The sequence below is a fragment of the Gobio gobio genome (genome assembly GCF_949357685.1).
Source record: "Gobio gobio genome assembly, chromosome: 9".
Classification (NCBI taxonomy): Eukaryota; Metazoa; Chordata; class Actinopteri; order Cypriniformes; family Gobionidae; genus Gobio; species Gobio gobio.
This window is the reverse complement of record NC_137115.1, coordinates 47,435,971-47,458,772: the sequence shown is the minus strand read 5'-3', so window position 1 is coordinate 47,458,772 and position 22,802 is coordinate 47,435,971. Positions and strand designations below refer to the sequence as shown.

The following is a 22,802-nucleotide window of genomic DNA, read 5'->3' as shown; positions in this document are numbered from 1 at the left end:
ATTTACTCACCCTCAAGTCAGGTGTATATGATATTCTTTTTTCAGATGAATACAAAGGGAGTTCTATAAAAAAAATGTCCTGGCTAATCCAAGCTTTATAATGGCAGTGAATGAGAGGCCAAAATTTGAAGCCCAAAAAATGCATCAATCCATCATAAACATACTCCACACGGCTCCGGGGGGTTAATAAAGGCCTTCTGGAGTGAAGCAATGGGTTTGTGTAACTTTATAAAGTAAAATATCTAATCCGTTAAGGGTTAGTTCACCCAAAAATTAAAATTCTGTCATTAATTACTTACCCTCATGTCGTTCGACACCCGTCAGACCTCCGTTCATCTTCAGACACAAATTAAGATATTTAAGTTGAAATCTGATGGCTCTGAAAGGCCTCCATTGGCACAATGCACGGTTCACTCTCAAGACCCTTAAAAGGTACTAAATACGTCGTTACAAAGTCCATCTCACTACAGTGGTTCTACAATAACTTTATGGAGTGACGAGAATAGTTTTTGTGCGCAAAAAAACCCTAAATAACGACTTATATAGTGATGACGATTTCAAAACACGGCATCATGAAGCTTCGAAGCGTTATGAATCAGTGAGTCGATTCAGCAGTTTGGATCGCCAAATTTCAGCAGTTTGGCGGTTTGACACGTGATCCGAATCATGATTCGACTCACTGATTCATAACACTTCGAAGCTTCATGATGCCGTGTTTTGAAATCGTCATCACTATATAAGTCGTTATTTAGGGTTTTTTTGCGCACAAAAACTATTCTCGTCGCTTTATAAAGTTATTGTAGAACCACTGTAGTGAGATGGACTTTGTAACGACGTCTTTAGTACCTTTTAAAGCTACACTATGTAACTTTTCCGTCCACTAGAGGTCGCCTGTTCAAAACAAAGGCGTAATTTGATGACGCCACGTTTAAACGCAGAATCTTGGGACATATGGTCTTCAGCTCACAGTCGGTGGAAAAGAGTCAGGATAGGACTCGGGCAGAAATCATGTTCATGGATGTGATTATTAACATTACTGTAGTCTGAAGCAGAGCAGGACCGAGTGTTGTGGAGCTGAGCAAAGCCGCAGGAGCGATTGAAGAGCGGGACTGTTATTATGGCATAGTCGCCGGCGGGACTTTTATTATGACACGGTTGCCACTTCCTCTTTTCCAGTCATGAGTATATGAGGTAACGCAACTCTGTTTATGGTATTAGATATATCCGAGTGTGTTGAAAAGGAAGTTATGACGTTCTCTCAGCGGCTGCTATGACACTTGTTCACACTGCTGTGAGAGTAAAGTGTTTCTGCTAAATAAAACCGGAAACCGAGGGAAACACAGATATGACGCAATCCACAGGCGACTCCCTCACACGCATAGCTCACACGTCCCGGTTCCTTGGTTAAAATAGGAATTTCTCACGATTTACAAATAGTTGGAAACATTTGGGATATTCTAAGTACTCAACTGAACAAAATATATAACACTGGCCTAGTGGTTTTTTGATATTTTACTGCAAAAATCTTACATAGTTCACCTTTAAGGGTCTTGAGAATGTACCGTGCATTGTGCCAATGGAGGCCTTTCAGACAGGGCCGGCCCGTGGCATAGGCGGAATAGGCAAATGCTAGGGGCGCCACTCATCCATAGGGGCGCCAAAATGTGTTACTGATACTATTTTATTAATATTAATTTCGAAATATTACCAAGTAAAGCACAAAAAAACTTAACTAAGTCCCCCGCCTCTTCCCGGTCCGCCTCATCAATCTCCCCCCGCCGATCTACTTGAAGTGCGTCAGAAATACAACGCACGATCAGTTTATCGTTAGGGGAATTTGTTGTGTCGCGTCGCCTCTCGCCGCATCCAACGCAGAAAGGATTGTTTTCTTTTTTTTAGGTGCTTGGCCGCTCGCGCCAGGTGTTGACACGGTGTAAGTTGCCTGAATATTTATGACGGATGGCCGAATTGAAGTGTCTAAAAAGACAGAAGCCCTCTGATGCAGGAAAGATAGGGATACACTGCTCTTCTTACTTAGTATTTGTGTTTTGTTTATCTAAAAATTCTTAAATCAAGGTGCATTTACTAGATAAGTAAAATGACAGAAGATATTTTTATTGTTTACTTGAAAATAAAATCAAAATGAAGTGAGTTTTTGCTTAAAACAAGCAAAATTATCTGCCAATGGAGTGAGAAAAATAATCTTGTTCCTTATTGAAATCTTGTTTCTGTCCCAAACAGAAATAAGATTATTTTTCTCACCCCATTGGCAGATAATTTAGCTTGTTTTAAGCAAAAACTCACTTCATTTTGATTTTATTTTCAAGTAAACAAGAAAAATGTCTTATGTCATTTTACTTATCTAGTAAATGCACCTTGATTTAAGAATTTTTTGATATTTGGACTGGAAATATTCTTGTTTAAATAAGAAGAGCATTTTTTTGCAGTGTAAAGACAGAAGTAAAGTGATGTAGGTAAATTAATGAACAGTTTATTTAATTGCATAGTAGTAAAATACTAATGTTTGCTAATTAATTCCAGTTATTTTTACCTTAAACTTTATGCAAGCAGCTGTTCTGGGTTCTCCAGAGGCCACAGCCAGTGTGATTTTGTAAAAAAATAAATTATATAAAAATATTAAACGCATGTAATATCACTTTTTTAATAGCCTAATGTTTTAACTCTGCAGTTGTGCAGTTTTAAGGGGGTGTATATCAATTTTAAAATGTATTTGCCCAAATTAGTAATTATATTTATATACAGGTTTATTTAAAATAGCAACATTTTCTGTAAAATTCACATTAAATATCTAAATTTCGGTTTAATTCCTGGTGAAAACATGAATGCTCATAGTTTAGTGGAATATTGCTGCCATCTACTGGAAAACAAATACTTTTGCTAGTTCTCAATAAATAGTTTGTACATGAATGTTAGATGCACTCTTGCTCTTTGTGTTTAGGCTGTAATGTGGCATAGGTGCAATTTTTGTATAGTTTGACTATCATCAGCCTTTAAAAAAAATAAATAAAAAAAATAATATCATGAACATAATGACGGGGTAGAATGGACTGGACATCATATAAAACAACAAAAATAAATATAAAAATAAAACATCAATGCATTACAAAAATAAAACAGTACGAGTGTTTCCAAAGACTGATAACATGTAGTGCTAAACCTTGACACAAGGGGCACCAAGTAAAATCTTGCCTAGGGCAGCAAATTGGTCAGGGCCGGCCCTGCTTTCAGAGCCATCAGATTTCTACTAAAATATCTTCATTTGTGTTCTGAAGATGAACGGAGGTCTTACGGGTGTCAAAACGACATGAGGGTAAGTAATTAATGACAGAATTTTCATTTTTGGGTGAACTAACCCTTTAACATGGGTACGGAAAAAAATACACACTGCAAACGGAGTATGTGTGAAACGGGCGTGACTCACTGCTGAATTAAAGTGACAGCGCATTGTTCGCATTAAAATAAACATGCATTGACGCAAAAATTTAGTAATTTCACCACAGATGCATATAATGTAAAGTCTACTCTGTTTCAAAGTCAACGCATGGCTTTTTTCCTCGGGTAATGCAAGGAAAACTACACCTTTACCTGGCATTTAGGTAATAAAGGTGACACAATGGATAGCATTTGTCCTTTCTTTTGAAGGTGGAAAAACTCATTTCATTATGACCTGCAGGATTTCTTGTAAAAAAAGATTTAAAAACAAAAGAAAAGATGAGAGTCGGCTGGTTTTGTCTAGCCTGTTGTAAGTTTTATTTTAAAATGTTTGTGATTTTAGGCTATAACCTATGTTTAAATGTTTTGCCACTCGCGCGAGCAAGCTAAATGTAAATTAGGCTATATAAATAAAAAGTAATTAATTGAATAAAACGTTGTTTAAATGTAGTGCGTTTATAAACGTGACATGAAAGAGTGTATGGCTATACAAAGACAATTGCAATGCTGACTAGCCATGTTCAGTAACAACTTTTGGATTTGAAATAAAAATAATGAATAAATGCCGTGTTTGTGGTATACAGCCCCGGATCAGTTACGCACTGCAAACGCTGCATATGTGAAAGCACAACAGCGCGTGCGGCTCCTGCATCGCATACGTACTGCAGACGGAGTATGTGTGAAACGGCCGTGAGACGTGGGTTTCTAGGCACAGGCAAAGTTTTCTGTGTTTGCAAATTGTGTTCCCTTTTCTTGAGCTTGAATTTTTAATTGTCAAGGCTTCAACTTTTGTGACGATGCAGCGCTGACCTGTCAGCTCTACTAAGTGGCGTTCATGTTCTCACAATTTTGTTATGTTATGTAGTAAAATTAAAGCAAAATATACATTTTATGCCTATATGTATATACAATATGTAATATGGCCACTGTTGGGTTCTTAGAGCTGTCAGTAAGCAGTCGTTTCTATCGAAGCTGAAGGAAAACATTTCACAACAACCTGTTCCTATTTGAAAACTTGAAGATATTTGTAAATCTAGAACAGACCTTGTGGTTGCGGTTTTCAACAGGTTTGCTGTGCGTACGTGTGTGAGAACACTCACCTAGATGGCCAGAAGCTCAGGAAACAGTCCTCACAAACAGGCGTTCATACACACATTTAAACTCTTGCTTTGATCTGAGGCGTTGTAATGTAGGGACTGGTGAAAGTGACTCATTTTTTCCAGACAGACTCATTAATTGGTTGCTGGAGGATAGTGAGCCACATCTGTTGTGCTTCTGCTTTATAAGCGGTTCAAGCCTCGGTCTGGCTCGCTGTGGTGCGAGGCCTGTTCCTCTAGGGCAGCTGACCTAATGTGACTTCAACTCCATCCATCTGATGCTGAAATGCAAAGGGAGTCGGATATGACGTGTCTGTGGCTTTGATTGTGGCTTTCGGGTGTGGGTCTATTTAAGGACGTATATCCGTTCACATTTTGATGTGTGATTTGTAATCTTTTCCAGTGTAGAGATACTGATAATTTTCTCAGTATCAGGTATCTTGACGAATTCCAGCTCACTGATCAAAGGGCATAAGCTGATGAGTGTTGTTTTCAGTGGTGGGAAAGGGTTGCTTTTGGGTTGTTTGTCAATTATAAATGAATGTGGTGTATATTCAATATAAATCTGTTATGTTTTTGATTGTATAGCATTAAACATTTATTTGTATTTAATTTTTATAATTTTAAAAAATATTTTTAAGACTGGAAAAAATGTAATGTGTAAAATGTAAAAATGTAAATATAATTAATATATATATATATATATATATATATATATATATATATATATATATATATATATATATATATATATATATATATATATATATATATATATATATATATATATATATATATATATATATTTATATAAAGTTAAATTTATATATATATATATATATAATAGAATATATATTACAACTTATTTGGCAATATTCTGGCTAATAGTGTATATATATATATATATATATATATATATATATATATATATATATATATATATATATATATATATATATATATATATATATATATATATATATATATATATATATATATAAATATATAAATATATATATATATATATATATATATATAAATATATATATATATATATATATATATATATATATATATATATATATATATATATATATATATATATATATATATATATATATATATATATCTGGAAAAAATTAAGAGACCACTTAACATTGATTTCTCAATGTTAAGTGGTCTCTTAATTTTATCCAGAGCTATGAAATGTATTATTATATTATTAATAATATTATTACATGCAAGTGAAAATGTAACATATACAAACACACTATATATATTATATATTACTTGCATGTAATATTTTTTTAGTAATATAATAATAAATTATTAAAAAAATTAATAATAATATAATTTATACCAATTATATATATAATTACATCTTATTACATATATATTATAGAATATATATTACAACTTATTTCTGGCTAATAGTGTATATATATAATATAATTATAATTGGTATAAATTATATTATTATTAAAAAAAATTATAATGTATTATTATATTACTAATAAATATTACATGCAAGCAATATATAATATATATAGTGTGTCTATGTTACATTTTAACTTGCATGTAATAATATTATTAATAATATAATAATACATTTCATATATATATATATATATATATATATACACTATTAGCCGGGAAATAAGTTGTTGTGTGTGTGTGTGTGTGTGTGTGAGTTTGTAATATTACATTATCCTGTCACTATCAAGACAGATCATAAAACAACATGCTTACAACTATTTTATATTTAAAAATCTGTACATTTATATGCAAAGAGTGATTGATTTGAAAAGTTAGTATGAATGTTAGTCAAATGAATGAACATGAAGTGACACATTACATAGAAAAAGGTGTCAGGTCTATTATTTTGCATTTAAACTCAAGACTTAATGCACAGAATGCAAATGCAACGCAAATCATTTGACATACAGTATCCGATTGTTTTGTTCCGTCCATTGCTCACTGTTTATTGCCCATTTATCACTGTCAATCGGATTCAATGGCGCATTTAAATACGGTTGACACTTTGCAATATGTAACCTAGATGACTCAAGTAACCTGTACAGGCTGACCATTGGTGTGTTTCAGCTCTCTGTCATGTGCTGTACCCCATTGACTCTGAGGTGTCATAAATTACAACTGAATTTGAGTGTCAGCCCTGCTACCCTGTCGAATCGCAGTTCTGCTTTGTCCGTGACACTCTGTGAGACACATTTATCACATTCACTCACTGGAACCTTTAATCTTTTTCTTTGCTGAATAATTGTGGTGGGAACATTTTCAGAGGGGAAGACCAATTTTTGCGATAGGACAAGCACACATTGCTTAATGAAACAATATTGTGTGTGTGTTTTAATAAGAGAATGGCAGAGGATGGGGAAAGCTGATGAGAGTGCCTGGATAAAGGCTTCATAATCTCAGAAGCTGCATGTGACCCACAGGGCTATTGCTGGGCCGCTGTCACACTTTTTGACGGCATATTAATAGGGATTTGTGCCCCAGATGTCTGCCAGCACAGCATCGTCTGTTCGTAGCTCTGCCACTCCATTCCACTCAAAAAGCAAATCCCTTTTTTTCTTGCTTTGTATGCAAACCTGTCAGGAAATGGTGCATTACTCTGGCTATATGTGGAATTTAGTTCTCATTCTTCACTTGGAATATTTGATCAGGCAGCTTGAGCTCATAGGTTTTGTGTTTAAATAATCCTCCTTATTATATAGAATATTACTAAATATTCATAGTATTCTTTAAACTTCTTTTTAATATATTATCATGAATTAATCGTGCAACATGTATTATCCTCAGCAGCATATAGTTGCTTCAATGGCATCAAGGAATAGACCCTCTGCTCATTTGAATGTTATTTTAAAATATGAGAAAAACATGAAAATAATGAAAACTTCACACTGTATAAACACTGCAGCATTTCTCATATATAAAACAAATCTTTCATGTATTTCTGATGGCAAATGAGATCATTAGTCTTCTTTAGATGAGACTTTTGCTTGGGTTGAGAGCGCCACCTTGTGGCCTTTTCCTGCTATTGTAATAGTGTTTTTTTTATAGTATGAACTTGATTAGAAAATATTTACATTTAAATGTTTTTTTATATTTTATATAATATTGTTAAATTGTAAAATACCATTGTAATAATAATGCAAAACATATATTATTTGTTTATTATATATTTAGATTATATTTATTTTATATTTTATTAATATTATTTGCTTATAATATATATTTATTTGATATAATATTAATTGTAAATAATTCTAATCAAATATAACAACAATTGTGGAACTTACTTTGTAACTGTTAGTATAATGAGCATCGATTTCTGCATGTTTTATGTTTCCGAAACAAGATTCCTGATCGTTTTTATTGTTGTGTTTCAGGTATACTCTTTTCCACACTAGTGTTTGGACCTGCTTGCGGCTTCATCCTGGGATCTGTCTGTACCAACTTTTATGTGGATGTTTTGCTCATCGACACAAGTGAGTTTCAGTTCATTCTCTTTTTATCCAAATACAACACAAACACTCAGTTTAGAACAAGAGAAAACTGCTGCAAAGCATTTTGTTTTCTTTCCGACAAGGCTCTTGCTTCTGTTGAATAATTGAAAGCACAAGGTCTCAAATTCAGTCTCACTTTCATGATCAATAATCAGCGAGTGGATCACTGAGAAAGAAAAGTACAGAGAATTCGGCTTTCATTTTACACATCAAGCACTTTCACACTTGGGATAAACATTCTTACTTGCTGATGCACTATGTTGTCAAAAGTAAGTGGACACCCCCATTTATTAAGAAAAATTGTATTTATATTTGGTTATCCCTTACAAAAAGAGTGTTTATTCAAGTGTGCTTCTTTTAAACTAAAAATAAGACTACAAATATGGAATAAAGTAAAGTCTTCTTTTTATGTACTTCTTAGAAATATACTTAAAGGTCACCTATTATGCAAAATCCACTTTTTCAAGGTGTTTGGATATAATGTGTGAACAGGGCCGTGCAGAGAGTTCTTCAGGGGCAGGGGCTCAAATGTAAAAAAGGGGCAATATGTAAATATATATATATATATCCTTATGCTCATCAAGCCTGCATTTATTTAATCAAAAATACAGAAAAAAACAGTAGCCTAATATTGTGAAATATTATTATATTGTGTTCTTTTTAACTTTTTATTAATCAAAGAATCTTGAAAATAGTATCACAGTTTCAATCATTGACATTAAATCCTCATATTAGAATGATTTCTGAATGATCATGTGACACTGAAGAGTGGAGTAATGAGGCTGAAAATACAGCTGTGATCACAGGAATAAATTATATTTTAAAATAGAAAAACATTATTTTAATAATATTTCACAATATTGCTGTTTTTTATCAAATAAATGCAGGCTTGATGAACATAAGAGACTTTCATAATGCTGCATAATATTCAAAAATGGTAATATAATAAAGTCCTTTCACGTATCTTCACATAATAGGCCTGTATGCCGGTGGCACTTGGTTTTTGTTAACTTTGATAGTTTCATGAAATGGTAAATGGTGTATCAATATACATAAATACAAGTGAATTTAACACTTACCATTAATGCGACGTTTGCTGCTGCTGCTGCTGTGGTTTTGTGCAGGGATTTGTTTGTTGTCTGTTAAAATTCATTTTGTCAGTGATGCAATTTATAAAATGAGACAAACCGCAGGAAATCGTTCCACAAACGTTAGTTCGTCTGTCCATGTAATTTTCAACCGATTTATGAATAAGAACAGAAAATTACCGCTTCACATCGCCCAATGGAATTTGAACTTGCTTAGCCAGATCACGATTGGTTGGTGTATATACATGACAAACGGGCATTGGTGAATTGTGTAATACTTTAAAATTTATAATATATAGATTTGTAATTAAGTCAACACATTAGCTCTGATTATGGATGAAAAAAAATATTGGTTTACTTTTTTTCCCGTAAGGCCACACACTCTCTGAAAGGACCATATTTGGCTCGAGAGTCGCTTCCGAACAGAGGAAAATCAGCTGTCAATCAAAACGCACGCGATCCATAGCAACGCGTTATGGCAACGCCTCAACAGAAATTGTCCGACTTTTGAGCCGTTTCGTTACTATTGTATACATTGTCATGTTATAATAATCACATTTATTTAGTTTTGTTGACCACGATATTATCATTGATATTTGTCTGAGAGGGGCACTTTTGATTCATTTTGAAAAAGGGCAGGGGCTCGAGCACCCAAAGCCCCCCCCTCTGCACGTGCCTGTGTGTGAACACAACCACCCTACAATGATACAAATCCAACCACTCCTTATTTTTAATCCCCATTAAACCAAAGCAGTCTCATTAGACAAGCCCTTTTGATTCTCTGAGGAATGTGACATCACATTCCTCATGCCCCGCCCATGGCCGCTGACTTGAGAGCCCAGCATTACCATAGTTTCGGAAAACAACAGGCCAATCAGAAGAGAGGCTCATGAATATGAATTAGACAGGCCAAAATCAACCTGTGAGAAAGGAGCTGTAAAAATATATACCGCAAATATATATTCTTAAGGACATCAACACCTAAAATAAAACTCCAGAAAGGTGTGCAATATGGGGCCTTTAAAATTACACTTTAGTACACTTCTACTCAATGTTTTGATCGAGATATACTTAAAACTATAATTAAGTATTAAATAGTATATTAAATGCTCTAACATAGTTTTACATTCTGTCTTAGTGTCTTAACTTAACATTGCTTGATTTAATTTGATTTATAAAGAAACCTCATAAATATACTTGCAGTGTAAAACTGCTAAACTAGTAGTTTACTGAGTATACTTCAAAGTGTACTTTCATACACTAAAAATGTGCTACAAGTATTTAACTAGTAAACTATTAGTCCACCTATAAGTGCACTTGTGGTATAGTTGCAGAACAAACGAAAACATTTACTCAAAGTTTACTACGGTTACACTTATAGTAGTATACTTAAAAGTATATTTTTATACACTAAAAAGAGGGCCAATTTAGTCCCGAAAAGTATTGTAATAGTACACTTACAAGTACACTACTACTACTAGTACATTAATTAGTATACTTACTACATAAAAATATACTTCAACTTTACTTAAAATGAACTTGAAGTATACTTATTTTGTAAGGGATTTCAGCTAAACCCGACCCATTGCATCAAATATCTCTCAGGACAAAGATTGGTAGCAGAATAACACATAGCGAATAGTTCAATGACTCTGTTTTGATGTCTGTGAATTGCATCATGTCGTTTTTTTTGTTTTAGAAGTGGGTTTTCTCAAATGTCTACACGTGTGAATTATCATTCCTCTACATATTATTTATTTATTTACCATCCTGTATTTGCTTTTCTCAGCTATGCTGAACATCACTCCTGACGACCCCCGCTGGATCGGTGCATGGTGGGGCGGCTTTCTCCTCTGCGGTGCCTTACTCTTCTTCTCGTCCCTCTTCATGTTTGGTTTCCCCCAGTCTCTGCCCTGCAAGGAGGTGGAGGCAGGTCTTGAGATTGAACAGGCCATGCTGCCCTCATCTTTACCCCCGGATTATGAGAAAACCAAGGCCAGCAATGGAGCCCTGCAGAGCTACCAGCCCAACACCAACAGCCTGTCCTGCTGCCAACAACTCCGAGGTCTCAGTGCCAGCTACTCACTATACACACAGTTACACAACCGCTAAATGCTTCCCTTTAAATCTAAGACCTCCAAAGTCACCATGTGATGCGTTAGCTGAATAAGGTTACATTTGTCTTTAAAGAATAAGAAGAAATGCTAGTGACAAACACCTGATGGTGGTCTTTTTTTTCTTTTGGTCTTGCAAATTGAAGGCTTGTTCTGCCTAAATCTGTTTAAACTGTACCGGACACGTTCCTCTAATCAAAAGTCTAGGTAATTATACTTAATGGTACACTGAGGAGGCAATTAGACAATTAGAGTTAAGTCTTACTTATTAGTGGGCCCACACGGAATCTACGCCCGCAGGCGTTTCTAGAAAACTCACATATTCACAGAATTCAGGAATCAGTTGGATTGTGAAAAGTTACATAACAGACTGAAGTCAGGTGGTTGTAAAACATTGTTCTTAAGAGTATTTGTGCAGAATGTTTTTGCAACAAGAAACAACACCGTGAGATATTAAAGGTACACTATGTTATGTAACTTGTGTCCCTTTAGCGGTTAAAAACGATGAATATGGTTCTTTCTCATAACTAAAGAACGAAAGAGATATTATCCTACTAACTATCCTACCTACTATTATCCTACCTAATAACTATCAATATGATATCAGTGAGGAAAAAAATACTATAACAATATCAATATTTTTTTTATATATATATATATATTTCCTCAAGGCAACATTGTACCACAATGGACAAATTGAAACATTTGACATTTTCATGTAGAAAAAAAGAAATATATTTATTGAAAACATGAACAACTTGAACAAACACCAGTCTCCAGTTTTTAATGCATTACAAATTTCAAATTTGATTAAAAGTAACCATTCAAATTCAGCTGTTGCTCTCAGGCCACATTCCACCATCGTGGAACACAACTATTACCAAACCATCATATCAAGTTATCATATCCATCTTCATCCTCATCTCCATCTTCGATCTCACCCTCACTCTCCCCCTGCCAGATGAGCTCATCTTCCTCGTCACAGTATGACACCTCATCCTCACCCTCATCAACTGGCAGTTGGGTTTTATACCTTTTTTTAAGTGCTATAGAAAATGTGCAGATTATAATATGTGCAGTTATAGTATGTGAATTACTAGTCTTTTAAGTGCATTACAAAATCATGCAAAAATGTAAATATGTTTAGATAATTCTAACTCTTTGGTAGAGCCTCTGGTTTTAAATGGCCATGCTATTAAAATGTTTAAATAATGCAAATCATGTGCCCATGATTATTTGCCAGCATGGACAAGATAACAGCTGTCATGGATGTTTTGCATTCATTTTTTTAATGAATTTGAATTAATTATAACGAGAGAGAGAGAGAGAGAGAGAGAGAGATTGGTTTAATTACAGTGAAGTTATCACTCATCGTGGAGAAATATAATATAGCTTTCAGTAGTGAAGCTCTTTTATTTATAAAACTCATGGGGCAGAGGTTGAAAACCAGCTCCTGAACGTTTTCATACAGGCACGTCTGCTTCATAATACAACATTAAAAAAACTACCTTTGTGGGCAAACGAGTCGTCCTCGCCTTGTGGTGGCTTGGAATTCAATGGGGAATCAGATATTGGTGTTTAGACGTAGGTCGAATGTCCAGATATCAGATATGTAGCTGATTTAAAACCACATTTGGAAGTTGGGTGAGTTGGCTCAGATGGGAATGCGAAAAAATCTGATCTTATGTTCATTTTTGTGTTTACACGCGTGTACACATCTGTCATATGTGAAAAATCAGATTTTTTTTGTGCCAGTGTAAACGCAGCCTTAAGAAGTTTTTGTGTTCATACCCAAGCGATTTTCACAGGCGTGCAAATTCAGTAGATGGCGCTCCCGGTACACAAGGTGGTGCTGCGCCACTCACGCTTCTGACATTTGCTTGTCACACAGAAGATGAGAGACAGTATACACCTGCCGTTTGCTCGTTGGTGTGTGCACACTCACATTGACGACCTTTGTTTAGTCACGAGGGTCGTTAAATGTCGGCGATAAATGCATTCCTCAGCTCACGCCATCTCCGAAAAGCCAAGCCAATGTTGATTCTTGTTTTATTACGAGCTCTGTCGTTCTTTTTTTGCCAGCAGACTCTCCTCTGTTCGGCATTTGTTTAAAACGGGTGATTCCCCGGAGGTTGCAGATTCAGTCGTGCTCCACGTCAAACTTTCTCGCTCATTGTGGCAACAAACCTACGCCACTCCCACACCATACGTCAAAGTAGGCGGAGCAACTTTTCTCTATTACGGATATGACGAGACACGCATGTACGCAATTTCCCTCGAAAACCATCATGTCAGGTCTAAAATATAAACGGTCTATACATTACTATAGTGAATCACAGTAGGAGAAAACGGGTTTTGGAAGAAGGATTGATGATGTATTAACGTTAATTTTGAACAAAAAAAAAAGTGACATAGTGTACCTTTTAAGGCTTGTTTTAAAAATTTTTTACTGAAAACCGAGACTGGTTAAAGGGTTAGTTCACCCAAAAATGAAAATTCTGTCATTAATTACTTACCCTCATGTCGTTCGACACCCGTCAGACCTCCGTTCATCTTCGGAACACAAATGAAGATATTTTAGTTGAAATCTGATGGCTCTGAAAGGCCTCCATTGGCACAATGCACTTTACACTCTCAAGACCCATAAAAGGTACTAAAGACGTCGTTACAAAGTCCATCTCACTACTGTGGTTCTACAAAAACTTTATAAAGTGACGAGAATAGTTTTTGTGCGCAAAAAAACCCTAAATAACGACTTATATCATGATGACCGATTTCAAAACAAGCCATCATGAAGCTTCGAAGCGTTATGAATCAGTGAGTCGATTCAGCGGTTTGAATCACCAAAGTCACTTGATTTCAGCAGTTTGGCGGTTTGACACGCGATCCGAATCATGATTCGACTCGCTGATTCATAACGCTTTGAAGCTTCATGATGCATTATTTTGAAATCGGTCATCACTAAATAAGTCATTATTTAGGGTTTTTTTGCGCACAAAAACTATTCTCGTCGCTTTATAAAGTTATTGTAGAACCACTGTAGTGAGATGGACTTTGTAACGACGTCTTTAGTACCTTTTATGGAGTGAGAGTGTACCGTGCATTGTGCCAATCTGAGCGATCGGATTTCAACTAAAATATCTTCCTTTGTGTTCCGAAGATGAACGGAGGTCTGACGGGTGTCGAACGACATGAGGGTAAGTAATTAATGACACAATTTTCATTTTTGGGTGAACTAACCCTTTAAGCTATTTTATAGCAGTGAGAGGGTGAAAATTTGATTGATTAGCTGATTGACTGATTTACTCATTACATTTTAATAAAAGATTATTAAGAAATATTTTCTTTGGCGTATCGTGCATGGATTAATCATGTGCAATAAGAATAGGAACATGAATTAAGAAAACAAAATATATGATATTTAAATTCCAGATTTCCCCCCAAAATCCAAAAAGTTGTGGTACCAAAACCATAAACCTACTGTAGGCTACAACAGTAGCCTGATATATTCTGTCAATTTAAACAAATTTAAACCAAATTTTTATTTTGACGGGTTTCCGTTAAGACCTTTGAGTGTCAGTTCATGATATGACCGTTTTCTCATATGAAACGTTAAATTCTCATGAAGTGATGGTTTATGCGTTCGTGTCCTCATATCCACAACTTTGACGTATATATTCGGCTACAGCCTGGAGCCCTGCGCTTAGATAAACACTGAAGCCACTGAACGCAGCTGCAGGAACCGAATATACTTGGGAGTCGGTACTACCGGTACTACAGAAATGCTGGTATCGTCACATTTTTATAATTTCAGTACCGACTTGGCACCGAAGTCTCGGTACTCGTGACATCCCCACTATAGTTTTTGTTCACATTTTGAATTTGATTTCTTTTTTATATTTTCTGTTTTCAGTCTGGTTATTGGAGTCAAGATTTTAAATATGTTTTCCAGCCAGACATGAAAAAGGAGCAAAGCTTTCAGCCTGAAAGACTTTTTACATTCTAACTGTCCACACTGCCTTTCTTGTGGCTCGTCTGTTTGTCTGTAAATAGAGTAATTGTTATGCTGGTATTGTGCTATGCTTGTAAGGCTCTCATTTGGTTCAACAGCAGCCATCAATCATGTAAGATCTGATTACATACTAGCTAACATGATGCATTACTAGCACAGTAGCCATGGCAGCACAAGCTAAAGGCATACTTTCAATAATGCAGGCAGCTGTTTTGTCCTACATGGTTGATGCCTTTTTCAAGGTTTTGCCATCTGGTATGAATGCGGTCTCCGACACATCTGTCAAATAAATCAATCAAAATGACGTCTCCTCAGAATGTAGCCACAACTCTGCAGCACTTTAGACGTGAAATTAGGGGGTGAATGTCTGTTGATTGCATCATAAATCGTCTGTTTCTTCATTCAAGTCCAACAAATGTCAATCTTAACATTTAGTGAATGTTTTAGACTAGACTAGTCCGTCATTACTCTGTATTTTGGACTCACTTACATAACTCTCTCCGTCTCTTTTCCCCCTCCCATCTCTTCACCACTCATTTCTGTCTCTTTCTTTTCCACTCCAGTTATTCCCAAGGTGACCAAGCACCTGCTGTCAAACCCAGTGTTCACGTGTATTGTCCTAGCTGCCTGTATGGAGATTGCTGTTGTCGCCGGCTTTGCTGCCTTCCTGGGCAAATATTTGGAGCAGCAGTTCAACCTCACCACCTCCTCTGCTAACCAGCTGTTGGGTGTGTATAAAGCACATACTGGATGCACTGTGATTTCACTAACAACATGTTCCTGGAGCAACATCTTTGTTGATCCTGGAACAACATTCCAATCATCCAATCAGATTTGAGGGACAAGTTTACAGTTTACGTCAAGTTTAGTCTTACAACAAGAATGAGTGCTTCTACATCAGTGTTGTTCGCCTATCACTCACCTCTGATTTTAGGGGTAAGTTATGGTTTAGGGGTAGAGATATGGTTAGGACAGGAATGTTGTTCCAGGATCAAAGAAATATGTTACTTGGCAAAATCACGGTGACCCTGCACATACACGCATACCGTGTGCTTCAAAATTCTGTGAAAATTAATGTCTATTTTTTTTTAGTTGAAAGTTATTATTTCCTACTTTTATTATTATTATTTTCATTTTTTTAAACAATTCATGTTTTCTAATACAATTTTTCTAATAATTTTTCAAAGTATTAGCTTAATTTTTTTCTAATTTAATTTGCAATACAATTAAAATTATTAGTATTGTTTTTCTAATACCCATTTTATTGCAAAATAATAACAGAAAAAGTTATATTTTCCCCTATTTTTATTATTACTATAATTATTTACTAGGGCTGTCAAATCGATTTATCACAATTAATCACATCTAACATGAAAGTTTGTAAATATATATATATATATATATATATATATATATATATATATATATATATATATATATATATATATATATATATATATATATGTGTGTGTGTATACAGTGTATATAAATGTGTGTATATAAATGTGTGTGTGTGTGTGTGTGTGTGTGTGTGTGTGTGTGTGTGTGTGTGTGTGTGTGTGTGTGTGTGTGTGTGTGTGTGTGTGTGTGTGTGTGTGTGTGTGTGTGTGTGTGTGTGTGTGTGTGTGTGTGTGTGTGTGTGTGTGTGTGTGTGTGTGTAAATACAGTGTACTTACATATACATTTGTATTTACATACAAATTAGTAAATAATAGTGCTGTCAAATCGATGAATCACATCCAACATAAAGTTTGTAAATATATAATGTGTGTGTGTGTGTGTGTGTATATACAGTGTGTATACAGTATATATATATATATATATATATATATATATATATACATACGTATGTGTGTGTGTGTGTGTGTGTGTGTGTGTGTGTGTGTGTGTGTGTGTGTGTGTGTGTGTGTGTGTATATATACAGTATGTATGTATGTGTGTGTGTGTGTATGTATATATATATATATATATATATATATATATATATATATATATATATATATATATATATATATATATATATATATATATAAATATATAAATAAACACACACACACACATGTATATTATATATTTACCAAATTTTATGTTGGATGTGATTCATCGATTTAACAGCATTATTATTCACTAATTTCCCCCAAATAATTAGTAGAATATTTTTATTTATTTAGATAATATTTCCCTATTTGTTTCTAATTTAATACAATTTATTTCATTATTTCATGCATCTAATTTAATAGTTTTAGTTATTTATTATTAGCAGAACAGTTTTAAAAGAAAATGTTTTCTGAAAATTATTTTTAGCAATTTCGAACCCCAGATTTTCAATGTGGTCTCAAACTTTTGGAGCTTCCTTTATCTTGACACATTTGTCTTTTTATACAGTAAACCTGAAAGTACGCAAATTATCATTTATAATTATAACATTTGCATTTATTTGTTTAGCAAAGACTTCATCCAAAGTTGACTTACTTTGGAATACTACAGTAAACGTGCTTTATCAACATCTGAAGTGGCTGCAATACAAGACAAAAGTTGAAAGATAAAGGGTATAAACAGCAAAGCTTTGTTTCTATGTAACACATGATTCTGTCTTGGTAAACAGGGATGACGGCCATCCCCTGTGCCTGTCTGGGTATATTCCTGGGAGGTTTGCTGGTGAAGAAGCTGAACCTGTCTGCTCTGGGAGCCATACGAATGGCCATGCTGGTCAATCTGATCTCCACTGCCTGTTACGTGTCCTTCCTCTTCCTGGGCTGTGACACAGGACCTGTCGCTGGGGTGACCGTCGCCTATGGCAACGAGTACGGACGGCTCAGCTGCTTTTTTCTTCTCACAGCCTTGTTATTTTTTGTGCCATTTATTCAGTCTTTGCAGAGAGGGTAGAGGATGACAGGTCTACATGCTGAAACCTCCAGTTTTGTGTAGAATGCATGGATGACTGGATACTTTTGAGTATTTCAGGGGAATAGGAGAGAACGGATAAGTAATACATCCCAGTTTATTTTCCAAGCCCACATGGAGCCTGTGCTTCTAGAACTCCACAGGTTTCACACAGAGCTCATACACCCATCACTCTGTTTTAAATCTGGTTAGCAAAAAGATTTTTTGCATGTTCCTCTCAAAGAAACCAGTTCTATATTTTTTTCATTAGAAATTATTAGCAGAAAAAAAAATATTTGTACTATTCTTTTTGTAATATAATTTTAATATAAAAAATTATTTTAATATATATTTTTTAAATAAAATATTTTCTATTTCCCTTTTTTATTACTATATACTTTAATATCATTTGTTTATGATCATATTTACTAATCTATCTATCGTTCTGTCATCTATCTATCTATCGCTCTATATATCTTTCTTTCTATCTATATCACTCTATCTATCGTTCTATCATTCTTTCTATCGATCGTTCTATCTATCATTCTATAATTCTATATCTATATATCGTTCTATCTGTCTGTCATCTATCTATTTATCTATCACTCTATCTATCTATCGTTCTATCATTCTTTCTATCTATTACTCTATCTATCATTATGTCATTATTTCTATCTATCTATCTATCTATTGGTCGTTCTATCTACCTATCTATCTATCACTCTATCTATCTACCTGTCTGTCATCTATCTATTTATCTATCACTCTATCTATCTATCTATCGTTCTATCATTCTTTCTATCTATCACTCTATCTATCATTATTTCTATCTATCTATTGATCGTTCTATCGACCTATCTATCTAACTGTCTAATACAGAATTTTTTTTTTTGTGCAAATTATTTGCAGAAAAGTTGTCTATTTTATTTTTTATTATATTTACTAATTTAATACAGATTATTGTTTTTTAAATAGCAGAACAATATTTGTGAAACCAACAAAAGTTGAGTTTTCATGACTTGGAAAAAAAGGAAAATATTAAGTTAAATTAAGAGTTTCAGTCACATCATATAGTCATAAGTCTTAATTCTTATCTGTATACGACTGATGAACTGAATGAACTACACTCCTCCTCTTGGTCAGTCGGTCAGCAGATGTTTAGTTAGTTCATTCAGTTTGTTCACGAACAAGATGTCCCAGTTCATTCAGTTCACCCGCGAACAAGATATCAGTGCCGCTCCAATTTGTTCAGACTCAAAACACAGACCCATTTAGTGGTCATTCAATATTTCTGTGTATAATATTGCACTTTAATGGCTTTTCCCTCAAAATGAGAAGAAACAAAGAAAATAATTCCATCTGGGCTGTTAAACAAACAGGGGTGTAAATCCTGAAGCTTAGGCAGTCCTTAGGTGAACTCGGAGACTGTAAATATATAGATAGCAGCACAAAGGAACTGGATTCAAACAGGTGAATGTGTGTTTGTGTGTATATAGGACACTGCAAGTAGGCCAGAAGCCGGAAGTCCCCTGCATGAGTCATTGCAACTGCTACACTTCATCCGTTAGCCCCGTTTGTGGCTCCAATGGTGTGACCTACTTGTCCTCCTGTTTCGCTGGCTGCACCAGAGCCATCAGCACTGGACTACCACCACCTCCTCGCTCTCAGGTCATTACCCATCTCATTTCCAACACAGCGTTTGTCTCTCCCTCTTTCTGTCCTATTTGCTGTCGCATACTATGGCTGCTTTTCTCGCTCTCCGCTCATTTCCAGCACATGTCCAGCGCGGGTCATTAGAACTGAAGCCCACAGATATACAGTATGTCAGAAAGGACCCGGCGTTCTGCCTGCCAGGCATCTTAATGGCCACTGCAATATGGGCCTCTGCGCTCATTACCATACAAAGCGAATGGTTCAAACTGGAATAGATGATTCCAAGACAACAGTCACAACTATTATCATAATTGAGCACTGGCTCATGACATGAATATACCAACTGGTGGGTTTAATGAGCCTGTCCCTGCCAGGGTTCGTGGGTGCATCAGTTCCCTGTAGATAAAAGTGACTATAGTACGTTTAGACAGCTAATAATGGATCATTTATTTTATACCAGTCCATTTAATATTTACATTATTTTTTATTATTATTTTAAGATAAACGCTAATTTTCTTTCAATGTTGAATGGTAGAATATACGGTGTAGAATGTTTTCATATAAATTATTATTATTATTATTATAGTATTTGCTAGCCTGACAAGCCAGACCAACATCGAGATGTTGGGTCTGGGAACACAGCATTGGCAGGGCTCAATCCGAGGGGCGGGATAAACGGTTGTTTTTCAAATTCCCTCTGCACGCAATAGGATAGCGCTACAAACAACCAGAGCAACGAAGAAGGTGAAGCGGAGCTAGTTGATAGATTAAAATTTTGCCGTATCCGGTCGGCAAAACTCCGAACACATCTTCCTTTCTTAAGAATTCTTAAGCACTTCAGTGCCGTTCTTTGTTCTTTTCTCAAAGAAAAGCTTAACTCAAGTCTTCCAGAGTCGCGGCCAAAGCCGATTTGAAAGACCGCTGTTCGCCAGCTTCTTTGTTTACGAGTAGCACGCGGAACCACCACAACTCTGCCGTCATTATGTTAAGCCCGCCCATCGACTCTATACACGATGTGATTGGCCTGACCAGATTTTGTTTTTTCCAGCTCCCAAGCCAACGGAGAGTTGCTAGACAACCCTGGCTGCAAATTACATTTGCTGCCGTTAGGGTGCGTCTAGATTTCTAGGCTAAATATTTGCATAAGTCAGAAGGCAAAAATATTAGCATAATTACTATTTTATTTTATGAGTAGAATATGAACACATACGTTTGTGTAGTGACCGTGATCATGTGTTTTAGCAGAACCTGACGAGGTGCGCATGCATCTCTGAATACAATGAGTTTGCCACGGCTGTGCCAGGAAAATGCCCGCGGCCCGGCTGCCAGGAGGCCTTCCTCACCTTCCTGTGTGTGATCTGTGCCTGCAGTATGATCGGAGCAATGGCCCAGACACCCTCTGTCATCATCCTCATCAGGTGACTCTATGACCATCTGTCTGTCTATCTATCTATCTGTCTGTCTGTCTGTCTTTCTATCTATATATCTATCTATCTAGTCAACTTTATTTATATAGCGCTTTTTACAATGCAGATTGTTTCAAAGCAGCTACACAGTGTTAAACAGGAAAATAATGCAACAGAATTTTTTTTTAAATATTTTGTTAAATCAGATCTATCTACCTGTCTGTCTGTCTGTCTGTCTGTCTATCTATCTACCTGTCTGTCGATCTATATATCTATCTATCTACCTCTGTCTGTCTGTCTACCTATCTATCTATCTACCTACCTGTCTGTCTATCTATCTATCTATTAGGGATGCAACAATACAGTTAGTCCACGGTTCAATACATACCTCGGTTTTTAACCACGGTTTTCGGTTCGGTTTGTTTTTTTGTTATTCTATTCTTAGGCGACAGGAACAGAAAGAGGTTAAGGAGAAAAAAGACTATTTTTTATTGCAATACTCTTTCTTTATTTTAAAATAATTGAAAAACCTTACTTAAACTTTAAACTTTACTTAAAAAAAAAACCTTGTACACATTCCTAGTGTATTGTATAATATAAAATAAATATATATAAAGATTTACACTGGCAGCTCAGAGCTGTACAGCAGCATTTAAGTATGAAATTGAATGAATAAATGTAAAAATAATACACTACATAGACTTCACTATAAAATATACATTGATTCTTATTAAAGCTACTGTATTAGTTTTTCAGTCAAGAGCAGTGAGTGATTTTCTCTTTGTCTTTTGTTGTTGTATTAACATTAAAGGGATAGTTCGTTCAAAAATGAAAATTCTGTCATCGAGAAATGAATACAGGTTTGGAACAATATTAGAGTGAGTAAATAATGACATAATTTTAGAGGTGAACTGTCCCTTTAAGTACAGCGTGTTCACTAGGCTGCCTGCTGTCAATGTAAGACCTCCGTGCATCTAATAGACACACGCGATTTTACTTTCACTTTAGACATATCCAACTGTGTTTATGTTAACCTTCCTTGTGTGTATTTGACAGTATTAGCGCAGTAAGACGACTACTTAGTCCTGTAATCACATGTTTGACAGGCGTTTAGTGCACCCGCTCGGAAAAGCGCATGTTAAAACCGCGCAAGCGAATGAACCGGCAAGGCTTTAAAACGCATGCAAATAATGAACGTTCCTGATTGTGAATAACTAGTGTTCCGTGAGTATAACTCAACCACTAACGTGTGATGTGAATGTATGTCGCGTTGTTCAGTATTGGGATGGAGGAAAATTATAGAATTTGCAGAAAAATAATTAATTCAATGCAAAACCGAAAAACCGCAATTCACAAGCGCGTATTGAACCGTGAATGCCGTACCGAACGGTTCAATATTATATTGAGAATTGTGGCATCCCTACTATCTATCTATCTATCTATCTATCTATCTATCTATCTATCTATCTATCTATCTATCTATCTATCTATCTATCTATCTATCTATCTATCTATCTATCTATCTATCTATCTATCTATCCATCCATCCACCTGTCTGTCTATCTACCT

At 35.3% G+C, this 22,802-nt stretch overlaps 1 protein-coding gene across 3 annotated transcripts in view; it reads left to right on the top strand.

Annotated features, from left to right (window-relative positions):
* The window catches only part of slco3a1a (solute carrier organic anion transporter family member 3A1a), a 90,532-nt gene that overhangs the window by 58,367 nt on the left and 9,363 nt on the right, over positions 1–22,802 (top strand). For 2 of the 3 annotated variants that reach the window (XM_079825726.1, XM_079825728.1), the window contains exons 3-8: positions 7,961–8,059; positions 10,955–11,230; positions 15,855–16,019; positions 17,897–18,095; positions 19,671–19,842; positions 21,070–21,245. In XM_079825726.1, the coding sequence (XP_079681852.1) occupies positions 7,961–8,059; positions 10,955–11,230; positions 15,855–16,019; positions 17,897–18,095; positions 19,671–19,842; positions 21,070–21,245 (1,087 nt within the window). The remainder of the gene's footprint in view (positions 1–7,960; positions 8,060–10,954; positions 11,231–15,854; positions 16,020–17,896; positions 18,096–19,670; positions 19,843–21,069; positions 21,246–22,802) is intronic. The other variant, XM_079825727.1, reaches the window with a different exon arrangement.